This window comes from Scyliorhinus canicula, chromosome 12 (assembly GCF_902713615.1).
Source record: "Scyliorhinus canicula chromosome 12, sScyCan1.1, whole genome shotgun sequence".
In the NCBI taxonomy this organism is placed as follows: Eukaryota; Metazoa; Chordata; class Chondrichthyes; order Carcharhiniformes; family Scyliorhinidae; genus Scyliorhinus; species Scyliorhinus canicula.
The window spans coordinates 159714891-159737596 of NC_052157.1; the positions used below are offsets into that span (position 1 = coordinate 159714891).

The window sequence follows — 22706 nt, forward strand, 5'->3', positions numbered from 1 at the left end:
GCTTTTTTATTGACTAGTTTTCTCCATTCCTCCCCTGAAGATGTTGAATCTGATCTAGGAATGCCAGATATCCTCTTGGGAGCACAACTCAAATGCCATGAGTAATGTATCAACCTGGACATTAAGTGGTGGCAGGATAGTTGCATAGAATGTTGGTTAGAACACAATTTGAGTACTGAAATGAAATGAAATGAAAATCGCTTATTGTCACAAGTAGGCTTCAATGAAGTTACTGTGAAAAGCCCCTAGTCGCCACATTCTGGTGCCTGTTCGGGGAGGCTGGTACGGGAATTTAACCGTGCTGCTGTCCTGATGGGTCTGCTTTCAAAGCTAGCGATTTAGCCCAGTGTGCTAAACCAGCTGAACACTTTAGTTTGTTTACTATATAAAAGGACACAGCAGCACTGGAGAATGCACAAAGAAAGAGATTTACTAGTATTATAAAACCTACCAGGCATCTTTTCTCTGGAAGAAAAATTGAGGGAATGACCTGATTGAGGTCTTCAAGCTTATGAAAGGGTTTCATGAGGATAAACAGAGAGAAGATTTTTTTCACTAGTGGTCGAGATCACATCTGAGCCATCAATAAGATTGTCATTAATAAATGGGGAATTTCAGAGAAAATTCATTCCCAAAGAAAAAACAGTGAGAAATCAGAGTTCACTAACACAATGACCAGTTGAGATGAATAACATTAAGGGAATGGTAGATTAACAAACACGAGGAAATTTGGAGCAGAAACACTCAGTTAGGCCTGTTGGGCTGAAGTGTCTGTTCCTGTGCTGATAATTTGATGTAGTATGGCCATGGGTGTCTGGAGATGATTCTATCTCCTCCCTAATGTAGGGGGTGCTTAGGTTGTTGGAACTGCCAACTAGTGTAGGGCTTGCACAAGTATTTTCAGCTTGCTGCGCTGCTCAGAGGGAACACTGATCAAAATATTCTTTGCTTGACGGACCACCTTCTGTAAAACAATTAGCACTCAAGCAGTTCTGAAGGTGGGTTTTCACTAGCTGTACTTTCAGGCCAGCTAACAATCAAAGGACAGCAATTCTCACACCTTGCCTTCGGAAAGGAACACCCAACAGCAGTTCGAGCAAAGCAATCGTGTTAACCAATAGTGCTCCTACCCAAAGCAACCAAGCACAGTGCCACTCTACCATTACTGGTGTCACACTTGAGCACAGTGACAAGGGGTTGAAACACAGTCCTGTTGGGGGAGTAAAGCAATGATGACAGTGGTTCTGATAAGAGAGCAGTTATTTTATTTAGCAAAACAGTAGAGTAACGATAGGCTAATACTTGGAAACAGAGCTTTCAAATATATATATACACACACATATATATATATATATATTAATACAAAATTAGTAAAATTCCCATATGTAAATGTAGCAGCACCATCAATGATTAAGGGTAATGTGCCCTCTCAACAACGTAGAACAGGTCAAGCAACAAGTTTTGCGACGCACCACACACGATTCATGTCCTCTCACCCTTTTTCCCTGCCACTGTAAAAACAAATTTATAGCTCTGGATTAGGAATTGGAGACCAATCGCTTCCTTCAGCCTTGTTCTGTCAGTTAGTTGGATCATAGGCAAATCTGAACAATTTACTGTTTGGTCACCCTTCCTTCCGGAAAGGGGAGATATTTTAACGCAGCGCAGCCGGTGTGGTCACAGACGGCCATTTCCCTCATACCCCCATGCCCCCTTTCCTTGCTCCACCTCAAAACAAACAACAAACGTTCTAAGTGCTTTTCCCTTCTTCAGTTTGTGTAGTGCAGAACCAAGGTAGTCTGGATGGCAGACTGCATTTAGTTCAGCTAGAGCAGGGGTGGGCAAACTTTTCCGTGCAAGGGCCACATTCAGAAATTCACAATTCACAAAGGGCCGCATAGTATATTAAGTAAAATAATTACTTCACCCGGTTATGATTCTGGGCGCCTCATATAGAACATAGAACAGTACAGCACAGAACAGGCCCTTCGGCCCTCGACGTTGTGCCGAGCAATGATCACCCTACTCAAGTCAACGTATCCACCCTATACCAGTAAGTAACCCAACAGCCCCCCCCCCCCATTAACTTTTTTAAAAAATTTAAAAAAAAAAAAAAAAAATTTTTTTTTTAAATTTTTTTTTTTTTTTAATGACTTGGTGGGCCGCAGAAATACCTTTGGCGGGCCGCATGCGGCCCGCGGGCCGTAGTTTGCCCACCCCTGAGCTAGAGTGTGACGCCCTGTCGCAACCTGGCATGCACTTCATTTCATGGTACAGCCTTTTTGCCACATCTGTAACCTCGAAGACAAGAGGGACCACACCCAGCTTCCTGGACAAAGGCCAATGGACGAAAAACTCTCGCATGAACCCAAATCCACAAATGTAAATTGTCGTGAGGTCTGCCAGAAAGGACGAGTACCCAGTTTGTTGAAATACCGTAAGCAACCCCTTGCACTCCACTAAACTTGTTTTAAAAAAAAGAGCACTGGCCATTAAAAGGAATAAATGGCATTTAAGGTGAAAATGTTTCAAAGTGTCGCATGAAATTAATTTAAAATTATTATTTTTTTGCATCATGAGCATTTGTATCCTGGAGAAATTCCCAGTCAAAACATTAATTGGTTAAAAATACCCACAAAGGCAACAAGGCAGATTCTTGCAGAATCCATGGCCTGCTGACTGACCTGCTAGATGCTGTACATGCCGGCACCAACAGGTCCAGTTCACTGCAGACTTCCACTGTTATTCACACCTCAGCCAACCACTCCCCTGGGTTCCGCTTGATTTAAACTCAACACCCAGCACCATGTGACCGATCTCGCCCCATAATCCCAAACTATGTGGCACATGCTGGTGAAGTAAAGGAGCAATTGCTAGAAGAAAACCAAGCGAGGGGAGCCAGCAAAGAAAGAAACTTGGATTCAAACACCGCACAATCAATCAATCTGCCTGGTTTTCAAAGGAACCCGTGCGAGACACAGGTCCAATCCGCAGGATCAGACTAGCAGGCTCTGGAACGTCAGTTAAAAAAAACATGGCGGAGCGTGGAGATCAGCAATGAAGGCTCCCCCACTGCTCCCAATCCCGTTGACCGAACAGTTATTACTCCTTAAACCACCAATCCAGGACCACAGAGTACACAGAGGCCCGGTGTTGTACAGAAACCACAGCAACTTTGCACACAATGTACATGGAGCAGGGCTAGCTGGCTTCAGTCACTGGTAGATTTCAATCCACCACGCCAAACCGTTGGAAAATTTGATGCCAGCAATCGAGCCTTTCCCTGGGATCATCCAGTCTCCAGTTCGTGCTGGAACCCCAAGCGTCGCCGGGGTCAAGCGTCTTCTGGTCAAGCAGAAGATGTGCAGGGATGGGAATGAAATCACCTAGTCACCCAATCATCCAAAACATTCAGTTTCTTAAAAAGTTTCCCAAGAGATCTCAGATGGAGAGCAAGAGGGGATGGTATGGTGAGAGTTAAAAGAGCAAGCCACATACCTGCAGTTCTGTGCAGGGGAATAAAATATCAAGTAAAATTGCTAAAATGTTGCAGGAATATTGCTATTTTACAAAATAATAAAAATGTACAAACACCAATAGAATGAATGGTTGATGGGGTCTTTTTTTTGCATTTCTCTTTACAGATTTAAAAATAATTAATTAATCGGTATCAAGGGCCCTTAAGACCTCCACCTTGCCCCCCTCCACCCACAAGGGCCCTGATGTACTCTACATCAGCACACACAGATAGTCTTTCTGTGCTGCTGCAGCAGTAGATTCCTCAGTCTCCGCTGGCCCCTCAAGCTCCTCCGCATTGCTGGTTTCTCAGGGTTCCTGCGCCTAGAGGCAAGTGTTGGGCACCCAGTCATTGATTTCGCTGACCCCACTGCCCCTCCCCCGCTGCTGCGCCCATGACGGGGCTTTAGTCTCTTGGAGGCAGAGACTGGCGTAGCCCCGTTCAGCTCCTCCAGTGTCCTCTTGAAACTGGTATTGGCCCAGGCCGCCTTTCGCTCTTCCCCTACTCGGTTCTCAGCAGCCACGCCTCCTGGCTCCATCAATGCAGTGACAACTGTGGGAGGTGGCGAGCTCCTGCCGCACACAGTGTCTCTCCTCGTCAGTACGGGAACAAAACCAGAGCAAAACCAGTGTGGAGCTGAGTCATCCGAAGCCTACAGGAGAGAGAGAACAACGGGGAGACAGCAGCATTAATCAAAGATAAGATCTGCATTTCCATAGCCGTTTCACCATCCCAGGATTTCTAAAGTTCTGTACAGCCAATAAAGTGCTCCTGAAGTGTAGTCACTTTGAAACAAAGCAGCTAATTTGTGCATAGCAAGATCACACAAACAGCGATGAGATAATCTGTTTTTATGATGTTGATAGGGGGATAAATATTGGCCAGGCCAGGGAGCACACCCTTGCTCCGCTTCAAATAGCTGCCATGGAATATTTTACCTCCACCTGAGGGGGCAGTTTAGGCCTTCATTCAACCTCTCGTATGACAGCCCCACACCAAACTGCCCAGTACTGCACTGAACTATCACCTGGAACATGGAGCTCAAGTGGAGACACAAACCCACTTCTCACTCCAAGGCAAGTGTGCTACAACCTGAGCCATGGCTACATTCAAATTCGACAAATGGGATTTGGCACATTCTTATTCAGCTTGGGCAACAGGTAATCAGAGCAGTTCCTCAATTGCACCAGCTTTCACTGCTCCCTTAACTACTCTGCTGCAGCTTTGCTGCGTGACTGTAGGGAATCCTTCCTTCCCCTCTCAGATCATCTGCTCGGCCAGTTTGCAAGAGAGATTGAATTCAGCTAGGTGAAGACAGTTCTGGGCTCTTCAACACGAGGGCATGGCTGTCGACTGCAATCCATCACTCTCACTCGGGTGAGATCTCGGAAAGCATTGCCAAAGCCATAGAGGGCTCCAGAGAAAACTGGACTACACCAAGCATGATCCCACTCAGAATGGACAGCAGCTTGGCATTTATCTAACCGCCTTCGGGAAGTCCCAACTGCTCGTGTGATGGGCACAAACACCATTCTGCATACCTTCCGTGATGGTGTGGTGCTGGGAGATGATGGGATGAGACTGGATTCCTCCATCTGGTGGATCGAGCCATTGGTCAGCTTGAGCCGCAGCTCCTCAGTGCACAGCCACTCACTGCCTTGCGAAGCTGGGTCAATGCAGATCACCACAGCGCTGGTGTTGTCCGCACGCAGCATCCGTTGCCGCCACCGGCCTAAGGCACGGGTGACCAGGAGCCTGGCTCCCGTCGGTCCTGGCTCCTCCTGGCAGAATAGGAAAAGGATTTATTTTTAATGAATTTGTTTTTTGATCAAAAGTCACTGACAGAGATTACAGAGTTAATTCTCCCCTCCACCCTTCATCGAACCCAAGATTGATTTTACTTTACTTCAAGTTACCATCTACCACTCTTCTCTGCACTGTGAGAAATAACCCCTGCCTGTATCAGACTTTTGTCTCATCACAAGTTCCATTTGCTACAGATCATACAGACGCTGCCTCCCTGCTGGACAATTGCCGGGTAAACACTCACCTGGGAACTTTAGAGAGGGATTCCCCAATACTTCTTTGAGAGACCCCCCAAATCCAACACTTGGGAGCCAGGAGGTTATTTTTGACCTCCAGTTCTGGTCTCCCTGATGAATGGAAGCATCTTTCCCACATCTACGCTTTCAATCACCTTCCAACGTTAAAGACCTAAATCAGGTCTTTGTTTTTCTAGCCTGTGCAAGCTTTTCTGATAGTTATAATCCCTCAGTTCTGGCATCATCCCTTTCACCAAGTGCCTAAATGTCCTTTTTTAAAACAAAATATGGAGTGTGGAATAGTATGCAGTACTCCAAATGTCATATAAGCAAGTGGTTCGCTTATTTTTTCAAATGGATTAATAATCAACCCATCTAAATTAAAATACTGTACATTACCCATCATTTGAAAGTGCTGCATGTAAAGAGGGTTTTAATAATGCTTTTAGGGAAAAGAGTATTTATTTTCATGCCACGCTCAGCCCTCTCCCGTATATTTCCCCTCCTAGGTGAGACAGGCAGCCCTTTCTGTATGTGTCACAGTCACATTCTGCTCACACCTCCCATCTCACACATTCATGCAATTTCATAACCAGCCCCCCCACCCCCCAAACTGGAAAGTCGCTGCCGATTCCCACAGATCCGCAGACCCCAGTTTGAGAACCATTCACCCTTTTCTTATTCTTTCACATGGTGTGGGCGTCACTGTCTAGGCCAACATTTATTGTTCTTCCCCAAATGCCCTCAACAAGATGATGGTGGACTGTCTCTTGAACCGCTGCTGTCCATGGGGTGTAGGTACACCCACTGTGCTGTTAGGGAGCTAATCCCAGGGTTTTGTCCAAGTGACAGTGAAGGAATGGCGGTATATTTCCAAGTCAGGATGGTGCTTAGCTTGTTTGGGGGGGGGGGGGGGGGGGGGGGGAACTTGCAGGTGGTTGTGCTCTCATCTATCTGCTGCCCCCGTCCTTCGAGGTGGTAGAGGTCATCAGTTTGGAAGGGACTGTCGAAGGAGCCTTGGTAAGATGCAGTGAATCTTGAAGATGATACACACTGCTGCCGCTGTTCGTCAATGGTGGAGGGAACGAATGTTTAAGGTGGTGGATGAGGTGCCAATCAGCTGGGGTGCTTTGTTCTGATCAGAACTGATCTGTGCACAATACTTCAAATATGGTTAACCATACAGAATACTCAAGTGTGGTCTAACCAAGATGGTGTACAAATTTAACATTACTCCTTTGCTTTTCAAATTCAAAACCATACCCAACGACGGTGAGGATCTGAAGTAGAGAGGAGCAAGAACCCAGAGTTCTCACCTGTAATCGCTTTCTGTCCTCATTGTCATGGCAGATGGTCACTGCATCCTGGGCCGGGATCATGTTCCACAGCCCATCGCTGCCAAGGATGATGTACTTGTGCTCGTGGCAGTTGATAGTGTGAACACTCGTGTCTGGTTCTGGTGAGACCACAAACTCACCACTGTAAAAGTCATAACTCCACAGATCCCCTGCAAGAAAAAAGACGACAACACAGTAAGACCCCCAGGAAAGTCACTAAAAATCTTCCTGCTGGCAGAGAACAGAAAGCCCTATTTCAAACTCCACTCTCAGTACAAGTGGTCACAAAAAGAACTCCATCCCTGGGTCTCACTACCACCCCCACTGTAAAAGATCAGTCAATACAGTACATGCCCATGTCTAACATCCCTTTTAACAACTTCACACTAATGTAGCTTGGCTCTTTGCAGCCACAATTTATGCCATTGTTACAACAACTTGCATTTATTTAGCATCTTTAATGACACAAAACACTTCAAAATACTTCACAAAAGCAGAAGATGTGTCTATAAGATTGGTCAAAGAGATGGGTTTTGGGGCAGCAGAGTGGCGCAGTGGTTAGCACTGCTGTCTCAAGGCACTGAGGGCCCAGGTTCGATCCAAGCCCGTGTGGTGTTTGCATTCTGCCCACAACCCAAAGATGTGCAGGGTAGGTGGAATAGCCATTCTAAATTGCCCCATAATTGGATACAAAAAGAAAACGACTACCTAGGCCCAATCACTCACCCCAACCCCCGTAACCCCACCTAACGTTTGGACACTATGGGGCAATTTAGCGTGGCCAATCCAGCTAAAGTGCACATCTTTGGATTGGCGGGGGGGAGGGGGGGGGGGGGGGAGAAAGAGAGAGAGCTGGAGCACCCGGAAGAAACCCACACAAACACAGGGAGAACATGCAAACTCCACACAATCACCCAACGTTGTAATTGAACAGAGGTCCCTAGCACTGTTATGCAGCAGTGCTAACCACTGTGTCTCAAAGGCAAAGTGCTTTCACTGAGCGTGGCTGGCACTTTTATAAAATTAAGTAAAATTCAAACAAACCCAGGTTATTCAAAATGAAGGCAGTCAATGAACTGTGCGATCCTGATATTACCACAAGAGGGCAACAGAACTGATGCAAAGGATGAACTGACTGATGCAATGTGCTGAATGTCCACCAGATGGCAGCAGCACTAGCCAGACTGCATCCTGTGCAAACACAGGCAAGTCTAGGCAAGTTCTCCGAACAAGCTCTGCAGCTGTCTTCCCATCCCTTGATCATATCTCATACAAGCTATAAGGGAAGCCTTGGATCAGATTCCAATGGCACCTTATTACCTACCAAAAACATCCTTCATGGGCAAGGAGTCGGGAAGGCCAGTTTTATGCCTCCCCACACTTTCAAAGCCCCCGTAGCACCTGCCCTCGTTTAGAAGCACCAAGACGGCATTGCAGATAGCTATCCAATCGTTGGGTGGGCATCACAGCTATTTATTGGACAATAGCCACAATGGCCTAGCTAGTCAGCTGTGGAGGGCCTCACAGCTAAACCTATCCTGTCCTCTTCCCCCACCCGCAAGCCATTACGCTGAAGTCACAGGATGGGGGTTGGGTGGGGGATAGAGAGTTTAGACCAGGCTCCTTTTCTCCCATCAAAACCAATGAACTGGAGGCCATTGTACTGTGGATTGTGCCTCCAGCAATAGTGAGGAGCCACCTCTCTCCACTCATGTCCTCGTCACCCAGGTTTGTATTATGTAACAATTTTTCACACTGCATTTCAGTGGCTTTTAATCAGGAAGACTTTGCTGAAAGAGACTGTCACAAGTCCCATCTCCGAACACAGCACTCAGTTTAATTCATTGCATCCCCTCCCATTAACACACCTAGTGCTCTGGCCACAGCCAGGAAAGGGATCTGGTCGATCACTGTACTGCGCCTCACGGGGCCGTTGTGCGTTAACCGCGGCCTCTTCCACACTACACGGTTCACTCCGGACTTGTTGATGACACTGTGCGGGGAACAGAACAAAGTTAAAATCAGTTCGGACTATGCTCGGACACAGTTTACAAAGGGCAATGGCGACAGCGAGAGAGGGGGGCAGGAGGGCACGCGAGAGAGGGGGGCAGGAGGGCACGCGAGAGAGGGGGGCAGGAGGGCACGCGAGAGAGGGGGGCAGGAGGGCACGCGAGAGAGGGGGGCAGGAGGGCACGCGAGAGAGGGGGGCAGGAGGGCACGCGAGGGAGGGGCAGGAGGGCACGCGAGGGAGGGGCATGAGGGCACGCGAGGGAGGGGCAGGAGGGCACGCGAGGGAGGGGCAGGAGGGCACGCGAGGGAGGGGCAGGAGGGCACGCGAGGGAGGGGCAGGAGGGCACGCGAGGGAGGGGCAGGAGGGCACGCGAGGGAGGGGCAGGAGGGCACGCGAGGGAGGGGCAGGAGGGCACGCGAGGGAGGGGCAGGAGGGCACGCGAGGGAGGGGCAGGAGGGCACGCGAGGGAGGGGCAGGAGGGCACGCGAGGGAGGGGCAGGAGGGCACGCGAGGGAGGGGCAGGAGGGCACGCGAGGGAGGGGCAGGAGGGCACGCGAGGGAGGGGCAGGAGGGCACGCGAGGGAGGGGCAGGAGGGCACGCGAGGGAGGGGCAGGAGGGCACGCGAGGGAGGGGCAGGAGGGCACGCGAGGGAGGGGCAGGAGGGCACGCGAGGGAGGGGCAGGAGGGCACGCGGGGGAGGGGCAGGAGGGCACGCGAGGGAGGGGAAGGAGGGCACGCGAGGGAGGGGAAGGAGGGCACGCGAGGGAGGGGAAGGAGGTCACGCTAGACAGAGGGGGCACGCGAGGGAGGGGAAGGAGGGCACGCGAGAGAGGGGAAGGAGAGCACGCGAGAGAGGGAGGGGAAGGGGGGCACGCGAGAGAGGGAAGGGAAGGAGGGCACGCGAGAGAGGGAAGGGAAGGAGGGCACGCGAGAGAGGGAAGGGAAGGAGGGCACGCGAGGGAAGGGAAGGGGGCACGCGAGGGAAGGGAAGGAGGGCACGCGAGAGAGGGAGGGGAAGGAGGGCACGCAAGAGAGGGAGGGGAAGGAGGGCACGCAAGAGAGGGAGGGGAAGGAGGGCACGCAAGAGAGGGAGGGGAAGGAGGGCACGCAAGAGAGGGAGGGGAAGGAGGGCACGCAAGAGAGGGAGGGGAAGGAGGGCACGCGAGAGAGGGAGGGGAAGGAGGGCACGCGAGAGAGGGAGGGGAAGGAGGGCACGCGAGAGAGGGAGGGGAAGGAGGGCACACGAGAGAGAGTAGGTGAAGGACAGAGGGAGGCTGTGAGAGCAATGGAGGGTGGGAGTGTGCACGAGCAAAGGAGGGAGGGTTTCACAGCGAGTGGTGGGTTGATAGAGAGGGGGCATGTGTCTTTCTCGGATGGCTGGAACAGCAGGACAGGAACACAAAGCAGAAATGCATCAGGTTGGGACTATCAACCACAGGTCTTTAGGAGCCCATTGGCAGAGGGATCATCCATTTCCAGTGCGTGCACAGCGACTCACAAACCCTCATTCTGGGTTCTAATGCTGTATAGCGGCAGGACCTCAGCTCCAGAAACAGGTTTCAGTGGCTGCTGACTCACTGGATAACAAACCTGGCTGGCAGGCAAAGTACATGGGTGGGGCTCACAGCGTAACCAGATTCTGGCTGACACCCCAACCGTTTCAGTTTTCAGATGCAGCTTCAATAGTGGCATCGCCCTCCCTGCACATCCTTCATCAGTTTTCTTAGCCCCAGGATAACCACCCACCCCAATCTATTGAACACCGATGAATGTAGGAATTCAGGTACATATATTGTATATGGATCTCCTGCAGTAAGATATTTTTTTAAATCCTGGTTTAAAAGGCAGGCAGAAGGGGTAATTAAGTCATCAAAAAAACAATTATCTTTATTTCAAAATAGGGGCTTTTCACTAACTTCATTGAAGCCTACTTGTGACAATAAGCGATTATTATTAAACCATGCTTATATATGTAAAAAGGGCAAGCTTAATGGATTTTTGTTATGATTTCTGAGGGGTAGATAATTAGAGACAAAAACAGAAAATACTGGACAATCTCAGTAGGTCTGACAGGCTGTCTGTGCAGAGAGAAGGGAGCCAACGTTTCGAGTTTAGTCTGTCAAAGCCAGAGAGAACTGGAAATAGGTCAGATTTATACTGTAGTATGGGGGGGGGGGGGGGGGGGGGGGGGTGTGAAGCAGTGGAGCTGGATAGCAGGCCAGTGATAGGTAGAAATCGACAAATTCATTGTGGACAGAAGACAAAAGGAACATAAATGGAGGTGATTAAAACTAAGAAAGCGCTGATAGTGGCACATAGAGATTAGAATGTGCAGAACAAAGGTGAGCAATATGTTAAAGAGCAACTAGGAACAGTTGGCCCAGTCTGTTTAACTTAAGTAATCAGGTCATGGGATTTGAGTGGGACAAGGATGATGTAATTATTAGGAGGAGCCAGGGGCTGAAGGATCAAGATTTAAGTCAGTCACTTTAGATTTGACTGTGAACAGCTTCTGGATAGCCATGATGTGGAGATGCCAGCGTTGGACTGGGGTGAGCACAGTAAGAAGTCTTACAACACCAGGTTAAAGTCCAACATGTTTGTTTCAAACACTAGCTTTCGGAGCACTGTATTCACCCGAGGAGGGAGCAGTGCTCCGAAAGCTAGTGTTTGAAACAAACATGTTGGACTTTAACCTGGTGTTGTAAGACTTCTTACTGAGCTTCTGGATAGAGTTGTCAAGTTAAACAGCAGTTTGACAGACAAGGATCTACAGACTGTCTCCTAAAGCAGTGCTTCTCAAAGTGTGGTACGCGTACCGGTGCCGGTACACGTGCCATCGTCTGCCGGTACTTGGAGTGTTTCCAGAAAAGAAAGAGTCAGTAATCCTGGATTGGCTTGTTTCGCTCACCGGTCCCTGGCACATTGAAAAAAAAACTGCCGGTCCGCCACATCAGATAGTTTGAGATGCACTGTTCTAAAGGATCTCACTCTGCAAGACATCTCTATACAACAAGTATTCCTGTGTTTGCTAACTATTTAAAACTGGGTTTTGTCCTGTGATGAGATTTGCTTTTTTTGAGATATGGAAGGCAGCAGTTAGAAGTTCAGTGTTTTGTTTCATTGTTAAGCATTGTTTAACTGGCAAGCTATTTCTTTTATGATGTTAACATTAGTTTAATACTGTGTAAAGTTTGTTTGAATATACCGTATCCTTATTAGTGCGTGGAGTCACTCTTGGGAGTGAAGTATCCTTCCCCCACAGCTTTACAAGGAATCCCAGTAATTCCTTGCTTCCATGCCCACCCTTGACCTGCTACAACGCTCCAGTGATGTCCAACACAAAGAATACATCTTCTGATTTAGCACATTTACAAATTTAAAAAATATTGGGGTTTCTGTCCGGTATTCCAGCAAAGGTTGGGATCTGGGCCTGGATCACAATAACACCCCAGGTTGATGTCCACTCCATTGACTCTGCAACACTTACCTCCCTCCAAGCCCCTCGATCCGCTCCTTCTCCTTGGGAAGTTCAGGTTTATGGTCCTGTGTCACCTCCAAAGCCTGCACCACTCTGTCCCTTTCACCCCGTCCTTCACTGGAGCCTTCGTGTGCACCTAGCACCACACCAGAGTCACCCACGTGGGCCACGTACATCTTGTTGCGACAGATGATGACAACACTAGCCGTGGTACCAGAGGTGCTGGGCAGTCCGGTCATTGTCTTTGGCCACTCCGCTGCGGGGTTGGGAGGAGAGAGAGAGCGCGGTGAGAAAGGCATAAACAGATCACCACCCCCATCAACGCTCTGCCTCCACCCCCTCACATTCCATTCCATCCTCCCTCCCATATGCCCACCACAAAGCAGAGGCAAATCTCACAGTGAACCCCATCAAACTCAAACCTTGTGAAGACTCAAAGAACCACTCCCTCAGTAACACAGCCACAACTCACCGGCCTCAGGAGTTAGAAATGCAGGGTGTAAGCCCCACTCCACAGACTTCTGCCTCACAATCCAGACCAACATCCCAGTAATTCCTTGCTCCCATGTCTGCCTTTGGCCTGCTGCAATGCTCCAGTGATGTCCAACACAAAGAACACAACTTCTGATTAGGCACATCACAGCTTTCTAGACTCAATGTGTTCTTTAGACAGTAAATTTCCCCCTCCACCTTAAACCATACCCCACCCCCCATTTGTAGTTTGTCAGTTGTTTTTACAAATCCCTGCCCCTCCCCCACATGTCCATGACTGTCCGGTTGCCCCCATTAACACATTCTGCTATCTTACCATTTGCCACTATTAGCACTCTTCACCCCTGAATGGCACCATTAACAATCCCTTTTGTCTTGTCCAAGGTAACTTTGTCCATCTCGCCTTTGCTCTGACCTATCCCGCATCTTGTATTCTGCCCCACCAATTCCTCCACCCCACTTTCCCACTGTACGATTCTGTATATTTCTACCTTGCTTCAGATCTGTAGAAGGATCATTTGGACCGAAACGTTAACTCTGTTTCTCTCCACAGATGTTGCCAGGCCTGCTGAGTTTATCCGGCATTTTCTGTTTTTATCCCAGAAATTTGTTTACCGTCACTGGATCAAAATCCTAGAATTCCCTTTGGTAAGCACAGTGGGTTTTCCTACACCACATGGACTGCAGCACTTCAAATCTTGCCAACACCTCCTCGAGGGCATTGGGATGGGCAACAAATGCTGGTATAGTTAGCACTGCCCACATCCCAGAAAGAATGAAAAAAAGTGTGCGCTTTATCAGAGAACATAGAAAAATACAGCACAGAACAGGCCCTTCGGCCCACAATGTTGTGCCAAACTTTTGTCCTAGATTAAGAACAAATTAATCTACACCCCATCATTCTACCGTAATCCGTGTACTTATCCAATAGTCGCTTGAATGTCCCTCATGTTTCCGACTCAACTACTTCCACAGGCAGTGCATTCCATGCCCCCACTACTCTCTGGGTAAAGAACCTACCTGTGACATCCCCCTATATCTTCCACCATTCACCTTAAATTTATGTCCCCTTGTAATGGTTTGTTCCACCCGGGGAAAAAGTCTGACTGTCTACTCTATCTATTCCCCTTCATGACACAATGTGCACCACCATCCCTCACTTTACTTCAGTCAGATTGAGCAACAGTGAAATTAATGTTTCAAAGGCCCTCAGTGAAATAACAAAAACAAAGAACCCTACCCTCGGAAATCTGACACCAGGGCAGCATGGTAGCGCAGTGGTTAGCACCGCTGCCTCACAGCACCAGGGACCCGGGTTCAATTCTGGTCTTGGGAGTGTGCACACTCTCTCCATGTCTGTCTGGGTTTCTACGGATGCTCCAGTTTCCTCCCACAGTCCAAAGATGTGCAGGTTAGGCGGATTGACCATGCTAAATTGCCCCTCAAGTGTCCAGGGATGTGTAGGTTAGGTTCAGGGGTTATTGGGATTGGGCAGGGAAGTTGGCTTGGATGGAGTGCAGACTCAATGGGCCAAATAGCCTCCTTCTGCACTGTAGGGATTCTATGATTCACACACCGCTCTGAAAAACCACATCCCTGCTACTCTAGTTACTGTGGGCGGATGAGAGCTGTGTGAAGATGTCTCAGAACCGGGCAGAAAGCATTCCATGTTCAGCATGAACCAGCCTCCCATCTTGCATACAAATTGGCCAAGAAAAAGCAACAGACCCGAGAATTGGGAGCAGTTTAAAATTGTGCAAACACGGACCAAGGGACTGATTAAAAAGGGGAAAAATAAAGTGTGAAAGTAAGTTAGCAGGGAACATTAAAAAGAAACTTGACTGTAAAGGTTTCTGTAGGTATGTAAAGACAAAAAGATTGACAAAAACGAATGTAGGCCCTTACGGTCGGAGACAGGGGAATTCAAAACGGGGAAACAAAGAAATGGTTGTACTTTAGTTCTGTCTTCACAAATAAAGACATGAATAATGTACCAGAAGTTCTGAGAAACACAAATTTTAACGAGGAGCTGAAGGAAATTCATATTAGTAAAGAAGTGGTTTTGATGAAATTAATAGGATTTAAGGTGGATAAATCTCCAGGGCCTGATAATCTTCATCCCAGAGGATTTAAGGAAGCGACCCTAGAAGTAGTAGATTAATTGGTGGTCCTTTTCCAAAATTCTTTGGACTCTGGAATGGTTCCTACAGATTGGAGAGTAGTTAATATAACACCGCGATTCAAAAAAGGGAGGTAAAGAGAAAACAGGGAACTATAGACCGGTGAGCCTAACATTGGTGGAAGGGAAGTTGTTGGAGTCCATTATCATGGATTTCATAGCACAGCATTTGGAAATCAGTGGTATAATCAGACAAAGTCAGCAAGGATTTATGAAAGGGAAATCATGTTTGACAATCTGCTTGAATTCTTTGAAGATGTAACTATTAGAGTTGACCAGGGAGAACCTGTGGATGTGGTTTATTTAGACTTTCAGAAGGCTTTCGACAAGGTCGCACAAAGCAGATTACTGTGTAAAGTTAAAGTGCGTGGGATTGTGGATAGTGTCTTGAGCTAAATAGAAAGCTGGTTAGCAGACAGGAAGTAAAGAGCTGGAATAAATGGGTCTTTTTACAAATGCGGGTAGTGACTAGTGTGGTTCCGCAGGGATCTGTGCTGTTACCCCAACCGTTCACATTATATATTTTTTATACATTTAGAGTACCCAATTATCATTTTATTTTTCAATTAAGGGGCAATTTAGCATGGCTAATCCACTTTACCTGCACATCTTTTGGGCTGTGGGGGTGAAACCCACGCAGACACGGGGAGAATGTGCAAACTCCACACGGGCAGTGACCCAGGGGCGGGATTGGTTCGCATTATATATTAATGATTTGGACGAGGGAACTAAATGTATTATCCCCAGACTTGCAGGTAATACAAAGTTGGGTGGGAGGGTGAGCTGTGAGGATGCAGAAATGCTTCAGTGGGATTTGGACAGGCTGAGTGAGTGCGCATATGCATGGTAGATGCAGTATTTGGGAAAACGTGAGGTTATCCAACTCGGTAGCAAAATAGGAAGGCAGATTAATATTTGAAAGGGAGAGAGAGGTGGTTACTCAGCGAGATCTAGCAGTCGCTGAAAGTAAGCGTGCAGGTACAGCAGGCAGTAAAGAAGGCAAATGGTGTGTTGGCCTTCATAGTGAGAGGATTTGAGTACAGGAATAGGGATATTCGACTGCAATTATATAGGGCATTGGTCAAGCCACAGCTGGAGTATTATGTGCAGTTTTGGTGTCCTTAGGAAGGATGTTCTTGTTATGGAGGAAGTGCAGAGAAGGTTTACCAAGATGATTCCTGGGATGGCAGGACTGTCATGTGAGGCGAGATTAAAATGGTTAGGATTATATTCATTGAAGTTTAGAAGAGTGCGAGGGACTCTCATAGTAATAAATAAAATTCTAATAGCATTAGACAGAGTAGATTCAGAAAGAATGTTCCCGATGCTGGTGGTGGCAGTTGGGTGGGGGGGGGGGGGGGGGAAAAGAGTCCAGAACTCGGGGTCATAGTTTGAGGGTAAGAGCTAAACCTTTTAGGACTGAGGGGAGGAGATTTCTTCACCCAGAAAGTGGTGAATCTGTGGAATTCACTACCACAAAAAGTAGTTGAGGCCAAAACGTTGTGAGATTTCAAGACGGAATTAGATATAGCCCTTGGGGCTACAGGGATTGAAGGATAATGGGGATCAAGGTATGAATTTGATGATCAGCCATGATCATAATGAAAGGTGGAGCATGCACGAAGGCCCAAATGGCCTCCTCTGCTTCTATTTTCTATGTATGTTTCTCTGCATGTTTCCCTTGCTCAGCCACATAGACAGTGGAAAGTTCAGGGCTATATATGATTTGATTTATTGTCACATGTACCGAAGTACAGTGAAAAGTATTTTTCTGCGGCCGAGGGAACGTACACAGTACGTACATAGTAGACAAAAAGAATCATCAACAGAGTACATTGACAAATGGTACACCGACAAACAGTGATTGGTTACAGTGCGGAACATGGGGCCAAACAAAGCAAATACATGAGCAAGAGCAGCATAGGGCGTCGTAAATAGTGTTCTTACAGGGAACAGATCAGTCCGAGGGGGAGTTGTTGAGGAGTCCTGTAGCTGTGGGGTAGAAGTTGTTCCTATGTCTGGATGTGTGGGTCTTCAGATTTCTGTATCTTCTGCCTGATGGAAGGGTCTGGAAGAGGGCAAAACCTGGGTGCGAGGGGTCTCTGATAATGCGGTCTGCCTTCCTGAGGCAGCGGGAGGTGTATACAGAATCAGTGTGAGGGTGGCAAGCTTATGTGATGCACTGGGCTGAGTTCACCACACTCTGCAGTTTACGTGATGCGTTGGGCTGAGTTCACCACACTCTGCAGTTTCTTGCGATCTTGGGCCGAGTAGTTGCCCTACCAAGCTGTGATGCAGCCGGATGGGATGCTCTCTATGGTACATCTGTAGATAAAAGAAAAGGGACGGGGGAAGAGAGCTCGCAGAGAGTCGTCATGCTCCGGCGCCATCTTGTTTTTTTTTTAAATCCCAGGACTAGGCAATGCACGCTGTCCTCACGGAGTTAACAGGGCAGTGTGGGTTTAGCACATTCGCTCTCAATTCACATATTCTTGGCTTAATACATCTCAAGGTAGTGCATACGGCTATTTGACTCAGTCGAGTAGGTTCTTTGTGGAGTGGAGGACAAGTACGAGCGTTGTGAGAGGTCCGGCTAACCATGTGCACATGTTCTGTTCGTGCTCCAAGGTCATGGGGTTCTGGGTCTCCTTTCGCACCATGCATTAGTTATTTTGTTTTTCTCTTGTTGGGAGGGGGGATTGTGTTTGGAGGGGGTTCTTTTGTTGTGGTATTATGTCTAAAATGGAAAATGTTTGAATAAAAATACATATATTTTTAAATCAGTAACAGGTTACCCTCTCAATGCCACATCACCCTTTGCTCACTGGTCTACATAGACTCCCGTTCAAGCAATGGCTTCTTTTTAAAATGCTCATACTTGCTTTCAAATCGCTGTGGCCTCAGCCCGACCTACCTCCAAACTCTTCAGCCCCGCAACACTGACATAACGGCACTTCTCCAAATCCCTCGGTATTCCCGATTTTAATCGCTCCACCACTGGGGAACACAACTTCAGCTGGTTGTGCCCCGAGCGCTGGAATTCCCTCCCATAAACCTCCCTGCCTCACTCTTCAGGTGCACCTTAAAACCTAACTTTTTGACCAAGCTTTTGGTCACCTGTACTGATGACTTTATGTTGCTCAATGCCAAATTTTTAACTCACCTGTGAAGCACCTTGAAACATTTCACTATGTTAAAAAGACATCGTATAAAAGGGGCTTTTTTATTCATTTGTGGGTTGCGGGTGTCGCTGGCTAGGCCAGCTTTTATTGCTCATCCCTAAATTCCCTTCAGAAGCTGGTGGATGAGCTCCTTCTTGAACCGCTGCAGTCCATGTGTGTAGGTACACCCACTGTGCTGTTAGGGAGGAAGTTCAGGATTTTGACCCAGCGACAGTGAAGGAATAGCAATATATTTCCAAGTCAGTCTAGTGGATGGGAGCTTGCAGGTGGTGGTGTTCCCAGATATCTACCCTTGTCTTAGATGGTAGCAGTTGTGGGTTTGGAAGGTTCTGCCAAAGGAGCATCTGAGAGTTCCTGCAGTGCATCTTGTAAATGGTACACACGGCTGCCACTGTTAAGTGGTGACGGGATTGAACGTTTGTGGATAGGGTGCCAAATAAGAGGGGCTGCTTTTTCCTGGATGGTGTTGATCCTGAGTGTTGTTGGAGCAGTACTCATCCAGGCAAGTGGGGAGAATTTCATTACACTCCTGACTTTTGCCGTGTAGATGGTGTGTGGCATTTGGGGCATCAGGAAGTGAGTTACCCACCGCAGAATTCCTAGCCTCTGACGTGCTCTTGTAGGCACAGTCGTTATATGGCTAGTCCAGTTCAGTTTCTGGTCAATGGTCACTCTCAGAATGCTGATAGTGGCGGATTCAGTGACGTCAATGCCATTGAATGTTATGGGGTGATGGTTAGGCCCTCCTTGTTGGAGATGGTCATTGCCTGGCACTTGAGGCGCGAATGTAACTTGCCACTTGTCAGCCCTTGTATTTGGACTTGGATTGCTTCAGAGTCTGAGGAGTTGTCTGGGGATTATTGCTATAACCCAATACAATACATTACAGAGGTGTAAAGCACTTTGTAACGTTCCGAGATTGTGAAAAGCGACAGAAATCTTTCCTGCTTTTGGAGGGGTCGTCAGTATAAGTTTCAGGCAGTACAGAAGGAGCGGAAGGGGTTGGAGAGAAAGCGGTCTCTTTCTCCTCCCCCTGCTTTCTGTAAGACCCCACACAACTTTGATGGTCTGAATGGCCCATCCTGTGCCTCCTTTATATATTGCAGTAAGGAAGCCCACACCAAATTTTGCGCGACAAGATTTTTTTAACCTAATCAACATTTATCAAGATTATGGTGTTCAATTTATCTGCCAATGGAAATGATCCATTTGCTCATTAGAGGTGCCCCACACTTTTGGAACCTGTGCCAGGGTGGGTTGGGGGGGGGGGGGGGGGGGACGAGGTTCACAACAGACCCCTACTACCACAAAGCTTGGGCTCTTATCTCGGTCCGCCCCTATGAGAAGGTAAGAAGAAATCAAAGAGGAACGCGAGGCCATACAGCCCCTTGACACATTCAATTAGCAACAGCTGATTCAATAGCCCTCAATACCCTGTAGCTCAAAAAGTTTACATTTGAAGCTTTCAGCAGTATTTGGCAGGGCAGAAAATTCCGGATTATCACACCTGTGTGAGGAAGAGCTTCCTGTCCTCACCCCTTAACAGCCTGGCTTTCATTTAAAGGTTTTGCCCCCTCGTTTCAGAGGGTAGTTTCTCTCTATCCACCCTGTCATGTCCTTTAATTAGTTGAAACACCTCAATCAGGTCACCTCCTGCCTCATCATCATCTCACCCCTCCGAGCCTGCCAACAAAACCTTCTGTCGTCAGCCTCACCCAAAGATACGGTCAGAGCCCGATGCGGCACAGCACAGAAACGGGAGGCGGGTCTATGGGCAGCAGGAGGGAGGTCGGGCATGTCGCTGCCGAGGAGAGTCACAGTGGAATGAATAAAAGAGAGAGTTCAGCAATGTGAAACTGGGTTGAAAGCAGAACAGTCGAGCTTCAATCCACAAAACCTGACAAACCAGACTGACGCGTGGTTATTATTCATCGCCAGGATGTGGCGATCGCTGGCAAAGCTGGTATTTGTTGCCTATCCTTCACTGCCCTGCAACCAATGGCAGCTCCATTTCTGCAGCACATTTCATGACATCAGCAGGTGCCAAAGCACTTTACAACCAGCAACGTTCTCACTGTTGTAATGTGGCAGATAATTTGCACACAGCAAGATCCCATGTAGATAAATGACTTGATGACATGTTTTATTAATATTGTTGGTGCTGACTCTTCCCCCCCCCCAGCTGGTTATCCTTGCTAGTGTTCTGGATACATCGGAGGGGAATGCCAGGCCATTTCAGAGGGCCATTAAGAGTTAACCACATCGGCGAGGGATAAAGTCACTAACATTCCTCAAGTTTATAAATTATTTATCTTACTGGGATTTTGACCATGACTCTGTGGGGCGAAATTGTTGAATCCTTGATCTTCTGCGGTAGTGCTGCACTGTCAAAGGTTCCACCTTTTGGATGAGATGTTCAACCCTCTCAGGTGGGCGTAGAACTCGAATGGGAAATGGGGGTTGGGGGTGTTCTCATGGTATCCCTGAAAAATATTTACTCTTAACACAAAAAATTAAAACAGGTTACCTGATCATTATCACATTGCTGTGCGTGGATCTGGCTGTGTGCAAATTGGCTGCTGTGTTTTCTACATTAAAACAGTGACTTCATTTCAAAAGTATTTCATTAGCTGTACAAAGTTTTGCGACATCCTGAGGTTATGAAATGTGCTACAGAACTGCAAGTTTTTCCTTTCTTTCCATTAAGCAAGGGCACCAGTTGTCCTTCTCTCAAGGACATTTGAGAACCAGTGTAATTTTTACAACAATCCGCCAGCTTATTTGCAGATTTACTTATCGCCTTTAAATATCCTCCTCATTGTCCAATCACAATTGCAGTTAGTATCAATATCTCAAGATCTGTGCAAATCAAACTTCTCCATAAGAACTGGGAGGAGTAGGGCAGCACGGTGGACTAGTGGTTAGCATAGCTGACTCACGGCGCTGAGGTCCCATGTTCGATCCCGGCTCTGGGTCACTGTCCGTGTGGAGTTTGCACATTCTCCCCGTGTCTGCGTGGGTTTCGCCCCCACAACCCAAAAATGTGCAGAGTAGGTGGATTGGCCACATTAAATTGCCCCTCAATTGGAAAAAATAATTGGGTAATCTAAATTTAAAAAAAAAGAACTGGGAGGAGTAGGTAATTCAGCCCCTCTAGCCTGCTCTGCCATTTAATACAATCATAGCTGATCTCTCGGCCTCAACTCTACTTTCCCTCCTGTTCTCCATAACCCTTCGACCCATTACTAATTAAAAATCTATCCATCTCTTCTTTCAAACTACTCAATGTCCCAGCATCCACTACATTCTGGGGTAGTGAATTCCACAGATTTGCGACGCTTTGAGAGAAGTAATTTCTCCTCATTTCTGTTTTAAATCTGCTATCCCTTATCCTCAAACTGTGACCTCTCGTTCTAGATTTCCCCATAAGAGGCTGCATCTGCTCTATGTCTACTCTGTCAATACCATTGATCATTTTATCTATAATTAGATCGCCTCTCAACTCAAGAATATAGGCCTCAGCTGCTTGCCCGTCATAAGACAAACCCCATATCTCTGGAATCAATCCAGTGAGCTTCCTCTGAACTGCCTCTAATGCAACTACATCCTTCCTCAAATAAGGGGACTAAAACTGTACACAGTACTCCAGGTGTGGTCTCACCAATACCATATGCAGTTGCAGCATTTCCCTACTTTTATTCTCTATTCCTTTAGGTACTAAAGCCAAAATCCCTTATTATCCGTACCTGCATTTTCTGCGATTCATGCACAAGGTCACCCAGACCCCTCTGCAGGTTCTCTTCATTTCGATAAGTTGTTTTTCCATTTTTAAGATCAAAATGGATAACCTCACTTATCACTTAAACTCCATCTGCCAAATTTTGGCCTTACCTAACATATCCATAAATAAATTTCTGATTTCCTCAGTGCAACTTGCTATCCCACCTATTTTAGAGTCATCTGCAAATCTGACTTTGGTACCTTCTATCCCTGCATCCAAGTCATTAATATAAAGATTGTAAATAGTTGGGGCCCCAAGGACCGAACCTTGTGGCACCCCACTAGTTACATCTTGCTGACTCTAATCAATTAGCCAGGCTTCTATCCAAGCTAATAAACTACCCGTAATCCCATGTGATTTTATCTTGTGTATTAATCTTTTGTGCGGCACCTTATCAAATGCCTTCTGTAAGTCCAGATATACTACATCTGCAGAATGCTCATTATCCACTTGGCTTATTACATATTCGAAGAACTGTAGCAAATTCGTCAAACACGATTGACCCTGCATCTGGGTTCACATTCCTCCCTGGATCGACACCAACTGAACAGATTAATCCATAATTTCCCTCGTGCTAGCTGTGGGATCTTGCTGCACACCATCAGTGCAGCCACCTTGAGGCACGATGTGGAGATGCCGGCGTTGGGCTGGGGTGAGCACAGTAAGAAATCTTACAACACCAG

At 47.4% G+C, this 22706-nt stretch overlaps 1 protein-coding gene across 1 annotated transcript in view; it reads right to left on the reverse strand.

Annotated features, from left to right (window-relative positions):
* Positions 1-2563: 2563 nt before the first annotated feature.
* The window catches only part of ppm1da (protein phosphatase, Mg2+/Mn2+ dependent, 1Da), a 29217-nt gene continuing 9074 nt past the window's right edge, over positions 2564-22706 (reverse strand). Inside the window, exons 2-6 of the mRNA XM_038814688.1 lie at positions 12399-12645; positions 8765-8889; positions 6876-7066; positions 5059-5298; positions 2564-4169 (exon numbers count right to left, since the gene is read on the reverse strand). Of these exons, the coding sequence (XP_038670616.1) occupies positions 3735-4169; positions 5059-5298; positions 6876-7066; positions 8765-8889; positions 12399-12645 (1238 nt within the window). The 3' untranslated portion in view covers positions 2564-3734. The remainder of the gene's footprint in view (positions 4170-5058; positions 5299-6875; positions 7067-8764; positions 8890-12398; positions 12646-22706) is intronic.